At 29.1% G+C, this 11,074-nt stretch overlaps 1 protein-coding gene across 1 annotated transcript; it reads left to right on the top strand.

Annotated features, from left to right (window-relative positions):
* Nucleotides 1-5: 5 nt before the first annotated feature.
* On the top strand, nt 6-1,777 carry LOC102578709 (ammonium transporter 1 member 1; the record flags this gene model as incomplete). Its single annotated transcript, XM_006340895.2, has 1 exon — nt 6-1,777. A coding segment is annotated over one exon (1,461 nt), but the record flags the coding sequence as incomplete, so codon positions are not given.
* Nucleotides 1,778-11,074: the final 9,297 nt, after the last annotated feature.

The raw sequence follows: 11,074 nt of genomic DNA, 5'->3' as shown, positions 1-11,074 counted from the left end.
CCGTCGATACACTCGCTCCGTTCCTCGGTCCCAACACCACCAACGCCGTCGCCGCCGCCTCATACATCTGCAACCAATTTTCCGGTGTATCGGACAGATTCGTCGATACCGGTTATGCAATCGATACCACATATCTCCTCTTCTCAGCTTATCTCGTTTTCTCTATGCAGCTCGGTTTCGCTATGCTTTGCGCGGGCTCTGTCCGTGCAAAGAATACAATGAACATCATGCTTACAAATGTCCTCGATGCTGCCGCCGGTGGACTTTTCTATTACCTATTCGGATTCGCTTTCGCTTGGGGCGGTCCGTCTAATGGATTCATCGGCCGACATTTCTTCGGGCTTAAAGAGATCCCGTCAAATTCATTCGATTACAGTAATTTCCTCTATCAATGGGCTTTCGCCATCGCCGCCGCCGGTATCACCAGCGGTTCAATCGCCGAACGCACCCAATTTGTGGCGTATTTGATTTATTCCTCTTTTCTAACGGGTTTCGTTTACCCGGTTGTATCTCATTGGTTTTGGTCCCCAGATGGGTGGGCTAGCCCGGGTAATTCAAATCTTTTATTCGGATCCGGTGTTATCGATTTCGCCGGGTCGGGTGTAGTTCACATGGTAGGTGGAATTGCCGGGTTTTATGGAGCTTTAATTGAAGGTCCGAGAATCGGGCGGTTCGATCATACGGGTCGATCCGTTGCACTTCGTGGACATAGCGCGTCACTCGTGGTTCTAGGCACCTTTTTATTATGGTTCGGATGGTACGGGTTTAACCCGGGTTCATTTAATAAAATCCTAATTACTTACGACGGTGCAACCGGAGGGTATTATGGTCAATGGAGCGCTGTAGGCCGAACCGCGGTTACAACTACCCTAGCCGGTTGCACCGCGGCCCTAACAACCCTTTTCGGTAAAAGGATCCTTTCGGGTCATTGGAATGTTACCGATGTATGTAACGGTTTACTAGGCGGATTTGCAGCAATCACGGCTGGATGCTCGGTTGTTGAGCCATGGGCCGCGATTATATGTGGGTTCGTGGCGGCTTTAGTTTTAATCGGTTGTAACATGTTAGCGGAGAAATTTAAATACGACGATCCACTTGAAGCAGCACAATTACATGGTGGTTGTGGTGCATGGGGGATAATTTTCACTGCATTATTTGCTAAAGGGGAGTTTGTGGATCAAGTATACCCGGGTATACCGGGTCGACCTCACGGGTTATTCATGGGTGGAGGAGGGAAACTACTCGGGGCGCATGTAATCCAGATTCTCGTTATAATCGGGTGGGTCAGCGCGACAATGGGTCCGCTTTTTTATATCCTTCATAGATTCAAGCTTCTTCGGATATCATCCGAAGACGAAATGGCGGGTATGGATCTGACCCGACATGGTGGGTTTGCTTATTATCATGAAGAAGATTCGAAATTAGGAATGCAAATGAGGAGAATTGAACCAACAAGCTCAACTTAGAAAAAGGGAAAAAAAGAAATTTATCTTTTAATTTATTATTATATATTTGTCCTTTGAATGTTCTATTTTATATTTTAGAAAATTAATATTAGGGTGTTTGTGAAAAGAGAAAAAGGAAAAAAGAAGAAAAAAAGTGGATTTTTTTAGGGTAAAATGGGTGGTTGTGTATGAAGATAATGTGAACATGGACTCTTTTTATTATTATTTTCTAGTTTTCTATCTTTGACTTTATATGCACTTATCTTTGTACATATAACTCAACTTTACTATTATTATGGAACCGTCAAGCTTGACTTGTCCTTTTTCTATTATTTTTTGGTTATTGAAATTTCATTGACAAGGACTTTAATGAAAAGGATATTTGGTACCATACCTTGAAAATTCGTGGAACTCTGATGTATTCAATTCTAATTGAAACTTTATAAGATGTTTAATTTGAATAAGGGTTTTTGAATCCTATATAAAAGGACTTATATTTATTTGAAAATACATCTTCAATATTATGTGGAATATTTACAAAGATCAGGAGATCAAAAATCAACTCACGGAGGAAGAATCAAGGAGGAACATAATTGACACTACTTATTAATAAAATATTCACGTTTTTTCAGATTTTACTTGTGGTTGATTTGTTTGTTTTTCATATATTTAAATTTGTTGCAAGCATACTTATTTTAGAAATAACAACAACGCATTATAATATCATTCCACAATAGATGTTTGATGAAAATGTGATGTACGCAGATTTTATCTGTACTTCATAAATAAAAGGAGGTCGAAAGAGATAAAGAATGAAAGATAGAGTGGGAAAAGAAGATTCAAAGGGATCTCCTAGGGTTAAGGGTGACCAAACACTTTATTGTGTGGATGGAGGAGAATCTTGTGAAAATTCCTAAAAAGATTGGAAAAAGGTGCAATTCATTTACCTATTAAATTTAATGTACATACTTTGTCTATTTGTGGGTGGGTTACCTTTAATAATAACCCATACGCATGACAAGACAATTAAAACCATTATGGGCATTAAAAAAGACTTGTCCTTTTTCATGTTTTCTTTTTGACAATTTGGGTGGGGATGTGATATTAGTGTACGAGATTTATGCATTCTTTTTGTGGAAGTGAATATGTAGTACTATTTTTCTTTCAGATATATAGTGGTGGAGTCAGAATTTTCATTAATCGGTTCAAAATCTGAAAAGTAGACACATAAACTAGTTGAAGGTAACTGACATCTACTATATATAAATAAAAATTTATTTTAATCACATATAAGTATAATTTTTTTACCGAAGGGGGTTCGGATGAACCCCTGAACTCAAGGTGGCTCCACCTCTGTAGGTCTATATTACGTGAATTGTTGTAATTTTTTTTACATTTCAAAATAAGTAAATTATTTAAAATTCTAAAAAAATGTTATTCGCTTCGTCCATCTTTATTTGTTCACTATATTATTTTGGATTGTTTAACAATAATTGTCAAGTTTACAAAAACAATGAGTAATTTATCATGTTATGTCTATTTACCCTTACTATTAAATATTATTCTTTTTTTTTCAATGTTTAGATGATTTATATTTAATAAGGGTGATTTGGTAAATTATCCCTATCATTTATTGCTTATTTATCCCTACTACAAGTCAATAGTGGACAACTATTGTTGGATAGAGGGAATAGATTTTTTTTTTTCAATCTATCCTTTATTTAATGAAGTTTTTAAATACTTCATAATTTTTAGAAGAATAGTTTGAAAATAATAATGAAAAAATTATTTATTTATGTCTTTAAGTATTTTTTTTGTAAGAAGGATATCAAACCTCAATATTCATTTAACATGAACCGGAGGAAGTATAGTATTTTCGAAAAAAATAATAATTTTTTTTTAGTATATTGTATCATATCCATCTCTAATTGGACATGAAAAAAAGAAGGAAAAATAAGATTATTTAAGAAAAAGAGGAACTTCTTCTCCAATAGATGAGAGAGAAAAAAAAATCTAATTATCACACCCCAAGGGGATATTTGTGGTTGTTTTATTATGATTTTTTTTTAAAAGTCATTTTTATTTTTAAAATAAAAAATAATATTTTATTTAAGTTGTGTTGGCTATGAATACATATTGAAGTTATTTTTAAAAAAAATAAATTTATTTGTGAGTAATTTGGAGTGAAAAAAGGTGAAAATACTTTTTTGTTATTTTTCAAAATTTAGAATTTAATTATCAAAACATGTTTTTTGAAATTCAAATCCATAAAAGAATAATTAAAAAAAATTCATAAGAATATCTTTCAACTTCATCACTTATTAGAAAAAAAAAAATCTTGCTTAATTTTTGGCCCCTCCTTTTTGACCAATTCCTAGGACAATCAAAAGAAAATTCTTGTGGTTATGTACAAGTTCTTTAGATTATTAGGTTTATTCTAGAATCTACTTGCTCCCTTAATTTTTATTTGTCTATTATTTTAAAAATAAATTATTTTTTTTATTTTTTATTTTCGATACATCAAATATTTTTCTTGTTTAGGAGTAGTTAGTATTAATTACTTATTTTTAAAATCTTATACTAAATAACAATTAATATGAACATTATGATAAAATTCTCATATCGATCAGTATTTTTTAAGATATAAACAAAATTGAAAGTGAATAAGTAAAAGTAAACGGATAAAAGAATTAACTAATGAAATTTAATTATTATCAAACTAATACTTATTCGATTAGTACGTAATGCATTTATATTGCATATAATGCTTATCCACTAACAAATCAATTCTAATAAACCTTTCAAATATTTTGATGATCTCGTTGTGGGATTAGTTTGAATGGACCTCGACAATTCATTCAATTTCTTGTGTTTCGAAATAATAGGTAGATATTGAAATTTTATAATATGGTCCTTGAGGAAAAGGGCTTTAATTATGTGAATACTTTTTTTTTCTTTTTGTTGGAATTTGTAAAGCTATTTTGTATTTATTGATTACTATTTTTTCTTTTTGGTGGAATTTGTAAAGCTATTTTGCATTTATTGATTACACAAGGAAGACAATTGCAAATTAATAAAGTCATATATTTATAATAAAGGGGACTTGAAAGCCTTTTATGCAATAATTAAGTGTTCATAACATTCTTTCGAAATACATTTGATGTTGATAGTGTAATATTTTTATTCTTTCTATTTTTTGTTTTTCATTTGGTGTTCAATGCTCACATCAGAGCTCCAACTAAATCTGAATCGCGCGCTGCAGAATTCATTCGAGGATGACACTCTTAACAAGTTTTTTTCATGCCCAAAGCTCAAATATCAAGTGTTCTATAAAATTTTACCTATTATTTTTAATATAATTCAATACATAGAAAGCTTATATATTATCGATGCACAAAAATTAAACTCAATAAATATGGGAAATATTTTCTTTTAGGGACTTTACTTTGCCGACATTTATATTTATATAATAATGTGACATGGAAGATACTGAACATTTTGCTTACGTATATATTTTACAAACTTATACTATATATTCTTTAATAATGAATAAATTCAGTGGATTATTTGACTTAATTAATTAGTTGTTGAGCATTACGTTTAAATGACAGTTATAAAAAAAACAATAAACTCAAATGTCAACTACAATATTTTATTATTACAAAAATTGTTTTAACAAACTATGTACTTAGTAGCAGTACTAAACAGGTACTTATTGTTTATTAACAGCAATACATGAAGTGAGGATTATGTCATCATTCATATAATATATACTAATAAAATATAAACACTAATTAGCAATCTTATCAAAGACAAAAAAAAAAGGAAAACTTTCTTTGGAAAGAATTACCCGTTTAAAAAGAATGATCTAATTTAACTTGACACGGAATTTAAGAAAATAAAGAAGATTTTTCAATTTTGTAGTTCTAAATTAAAGCTATGTCAATTATACTAATCTGACCTTAAATCTTGTGGCCTTAAACATGTTACGTAGAAAATTGAAATTAAAGTGTTGCCAAAAAAGAAAAGGAGTCATTTTCTTTTGAAACAGACAAAATGGGAAAAACGATCATTCTTTTTAAAACGGAGGGAGTAATTAATTAGTTCACGATGTGTGTGTTACGTTAATGATGGAGGGTAGATCGACGAGAATGTGTCAAGGAGAAATACTGACAAACTTGAAAAAGAATATGCATATAATATTATAGACGAATACGAAAGAGAGAAAATAAATAAAAGTATGATAAGTCATAACATAACTACATAAGATACGCAAACTTTTGGACTCGATGATTAATATCCCAAAGGACAAATTTGTGATTGGCTAAATCGGACAATGCGTACGTATACCATGAGCATATAGGTCGAGTTTAATTAAGTATTATATTATAATTAATACAATATTTGTCTTTGTTTTCAAAATTAAACTCATAAAGTAAAATCATTAGCATATTCATGGAAAATGATTGGATATATATTGTTTGGTATACATTACTATCATTCAAGACTTTTATAATTTTGACGTAATAATTTCGTTGAATATTTCAATCATTTTAGAGAAGACCAATGAATAAAATGAATTGTATAATAACTATAAAGTATGGCCATCTATTGGAAGTGTTCAAAAGAAAAAAATATTACTTTCGTTTTAATTTATTTGTCTGATTTTAAGTTTTATGATCCTAAATTAATGGCAAAAATATATCAACATGTCATTTGATATTGTGATCTTAAACATGACATATGGAAGGTTAGAATTAAGAAGTTGCCAAAAGAATAAAATTATTCTTTATGAAACAAACTAAAAAAAGTGCGATAAATAATTTAAAACGAATAAAGTAACAAATTTGGTGATGGTACGTTATCTAAATTCTAAACAAACTGTTCCCAAAAAATTATAGGCCTGTTGAGAAATTTGTTTGTATATGCGTTACATGAGCGAATATGATTGTTTTAGGTATATAAATGATACAATTCAGATAGAAGCACACTATAAAAGCTAGCTATTAAGGTGAGAGTTCACGACTATGTAAATTTCATATCTGTCCGGACGAATGTTGTGATACCAGTGTCACCATCCATGGCATACTAGTAGAGCTGTCAATATGGGCTGGCTCACCCCATCTGGGCTAATCCATACATGCTTTGAAATTTGACGAGTCAGGTCGGACTAGCCCATTTTTAGTGTGGGCCAAAAAATGGGTGATCTAGCCCACAAGTACGTGGGTTACGGGCTTTGTCGGGCCAACCCACTTTTCTTAAAAGTATTTTTCTATAATTTTTAAAATTAAATTATAATTTAAAAATATTATCATAAATATCGATAAGACAATATTACATGTTGTTAGTGTTACTACTTATTAATCAAATCCACAAATAAAATTATTTTTATAATATTTATTAAGTTTGAATTCAGTAAAAGCATAAATAGCTAAATAGAAATATTAACCTAATTGTTTTTCAATGATCATAATAAAACACAAAAACTATGACAATATTTCATAGGCTACAGCCTATGTAGTGATTCCCTAGAAATTTTAGGGAATATTTATTTTATGTAGTACATATTTCAATATTTCAAACTTTAAACAGATTTTGAATTTAGACTCTTGTTATTTTTAATACTCTATTTTATTTTTATTTGGCCCACAGGCTAGCCCTATCCATACTTCTCAAGCCCCACAAATCGGCAGGCTTATTCAGGCAGGGCTAAAAAGTCATTTTCTTAAATGGGCACTACAAATCGTAGCCCATCCCTATCAAATCACAGATTAGGCCAGGCCGGTCCAACGGGCCTACCATATTGACGGCTCTACTTGTGGATCAATTTTTGTATTTAAAAAATCTCAAATCATGATTTGAGAATATCATGATATGGAATTCTCAAATCATGATTTTTGGAGAATTGGGCCTGCCCTATCCACATTTCTCAAGCCCCACAAATCAGCAGGCGTATACAGGCCGCGCTAAAAAGCCTTTTTCTTAAATGAGCTTAAAAAATCGTAACCCAACCCTATCAAATCAGTGGTTAGGCCAAGCCGACCCAACGGGCCTAACCCATATTGACGGCTCTACGTACTAGGCAACAAAAGTGATCATTGACCCTGATATCATTGATACAACCCATGGAGAATCTTATTCAAAAATTCAGCTATTAAAAATAGAAGAACGCAAGATGTAAATCTTAAATGAACATATATCTATATCAATGTGAGGCTCTAGTCTATATATATCTTCTAATGAATCATAACAAAATAAATAATTATCTACGTGACTCCAAAATTATATAAACTTATTTTAAAATAATTTGGATTATTTTCTTGAATTTGGATTTACTTGATGATTTAGAACTATTTTTTATAATTTATAGTTTCTTTATAAACTCGAAAGATAGAGACATTGATGTCATCATATTCAGGTAGTTGTAAAAAATTTAAATCTATATAAAGAGTAAATATCTCAAAAGACCACTCTATTATTTACTTATCATGAAAAACTAATTCAACCCGACTATGATCATAAAAAAAGAAGAGACATATTATTCTTGAAAATGGAGATGTTTTACTTTTATTTTTTATAGTAAAAATTACATAAATTACATAGTGTTAAAGTTAATTACATCATCCCTATTATTTGACAAATTACAAAAATCCATTAAAATTATAGTATCTCAAATATATTAGAAAATTTGTGGATACGTAACTCACGGGATCTATCCAATGGGGTTAGGGATAGAGCAACTTTCACATATAGCAAACACAAAATTCATATTTGTATGTTATAGCAAAGTTTGCATAATTGCGCTCCATAGCAAACATAAATATGTATATTTCGCTATACATATACAAAAGAAAGCAGTTGTATAATCTATTTTGGTATACATATACAAAAAGATCAATTGTATAAAGTGAGAGAGGCGAGTGAGAGAGCGAGATCTGGGAGAGTGGCGAGCGAGATTTGGGAGAGGGGAACGAAAATATATGTATATATACAATTTTCTCTCGCTTTATACAAACACAAACACACTTTATACACTTGCGTTTGTATAAAAAATGAGAGGCGGGCAGAGAACGAGAGTGGCGAGCGAGATTCACCAGGAGAGAGGTGAAACAACAACAGTTTGCTATGATGTACAATTAAATCAAACTATATTTATAGCATTTAATTTGAATTAATAGTTTGCTAATATATACAATTTTCCCTTAGGGATATATCCGAGAGGGGAAGGATGTATATGAAACTTGTGTGAGGTATAAGGCCCAACACATTTGATACATCGGCCTGGAAGACCCAATAAATGGACTGGGCCTGTAAGGTCCATTGACTAGGTAGGTTTTATTTGCATAAATAGCAACTTTAAACTTTGGCCCAACATATGTTGTGTATATTTTGATCATATTGATAAATTAGTTAATCAAATGTATATTTAACTTCTTACGATCCGCATTTAAAGAATAGTTAAATTTATATGTATATATATATAATAATAACATTTGATCATTTTCATATTAAATTTTATATATACAAGTCTAAAGCTGAAATCATATATTTAAATTGAGTTTTAAATTTTGTTAAAAATTAGTCTAAAGATTTGAAGTTAGGCGTGAAGATGTGAAGTTTAAATTATTCTTGATTTAATTATAGGTTTTTCTGTTATTGATTTATTAGTAATGAATTAATGATTTCGCGATTTTGAGGACGATTTTGATTATTTTTATTATTGAGTATCAGTTTTTAACAATTTGAAGTTTTTTCTTAATGAGATAACCGATTACCCAATAATAAATTATATTTATATCATTTAGTCTCTCATGGTTTAGTTATATACTTTTACTAGTGTACTTGACCGCGCTTAGCGCGATTAAAATAAAAGATTAAATATATTTTGAAATAATTAGTGTCATTACTTGACAAATATTTTATTAATAAATAATGCAATAAAAGAGAGGAATTAAGTTACGATTCTAATATGACCTATTCAAAGAAATTGCTAAAAAAAAATTATGCTACAAGTTGCTGATAAAAAATAGATGAAACATAAAAGTTGATATGAAAAACTTGAGCTAATTGATAATTCAACCATCATAGTTTCATACTAATTAAAGTAAATGATTTATAGCAATCTTATTAGTTCAATCACAATCTACTCCATCATAAATTACTCCTCATGTCCCATATTAGTTGATCACTATACTAAAAATAGTTGTCACATATTAGTTGATCACCTTAATAAATCAAGAAAGCATTAATTGATTATTATTTTTCATTACCTTGCAATTAATTCCTTTATAAAGTGTTTTGTAAAGTTTCAAAAAAGTTCTTAAGGGGTGAATTGGTAAAACTACCCACTTAATTATGATTTCTAAATATATGCGCGTAAAAATGAAAAGTCATCAACTAATATGGGACGGAGGGAGTACATGATTTTCTATTTGTATAAATGACTTTATAATAAAAATAAATAAATAAAGATATATTATTTCTTAATATTTGCACGTAAAGAGAAAAGTGATCAACTAATATGGGACAGACGGAGTACATGATTTTCTTTTTTATAAATGATTATATAATAAAAATAAATAAATAAAGATATATGATTTCTTGTTTATGATTTCTTAATATATGCGTGTAAAAAGAAAAGTGAACAACTAATATGTGACGAAGGGAGTACATGATTTTCTTTTGTATAAATGACTATATAATAAATAAATAAATGATATATTTGTGGTAAATCATGATGAGAGAGAATACATGAATTATATTGAACCGATCCGGCTTCTCTTCATTATAGTTTTTCTCCATTTCATCAAGAGTATACATTTAGATGAAAGACATGTTCTATTTAATATTTATAGGTCAAGATTATATTACATTCCTAACCATAATTAAGTAAATAAAATTAGAAAAATACTCTTCAAAATTGGTAAAATTCCACAAATTTTGAAGATTCATTAATACCATTGATTTAATCTTAATTTTATATTATTCAAGATATCAAAATTGTTGAACATGAATTTAATATGTTTAATTAACCTGATAAATAGTAATCTTTTGAAAAATATGTCTTATGATTCACATACATACGTAAAAGAAAAGGTAAAAGAATTTCTATTTTTATAAAAGAAAAATTGATTTTTTTCATTGACACAACAGCCTCCACATATTTAAAAATTAATAATATAAGATTTATTTATTTTATCTCCAAACAGAGTAGCCTCCTATATTCAAATATTTAAAATATAAAAATATAAGATGATATTAATGTGTATCTAAATTTGTAGGAAATATTTATTTAATATAATCTTTAACTAATTAATTATGATTATGATTTTATTTATTTAATATAATCTTTAACTAATTAATTATGATTATGATTTTATTTATTTAATATAATCTTTAACTAATTAATTATGATTATGATTTTATTTATTTAATATAATCTTTAACTAATTAATTATGATTATGATTTTATTTATTTAATATAATCTTTAACTAATTAATTATGATTATGATTTTATTTATTTAATATAATCTTTAACTAATTAATTATGATTATGATTTTATTTATTTAATATAATCTTTAACTAATTAATTATGATTATGATTTTATTTATTTAATATAATCTTTA

The sequence above is a fragment of the Solanum tuberosum genome, unplaced genomic scaffold (assembly GCF_000226075.1).
Source record: "Solanum tuberosum cultivar DM 1-3 516 R44 unplaced genomic scaffold, SolTub_3.0 scf00020, whole genome shotgun sequence".
NCBI lineage: Eukaryota > Viridiplantae > Streptophyta > Magnoliopsida > Solanales > Solanaceae > Solanum > Solanum tuberosum.
This window is presented reverse-complemented; position numbering and strand designations above follow the sequence as displayed.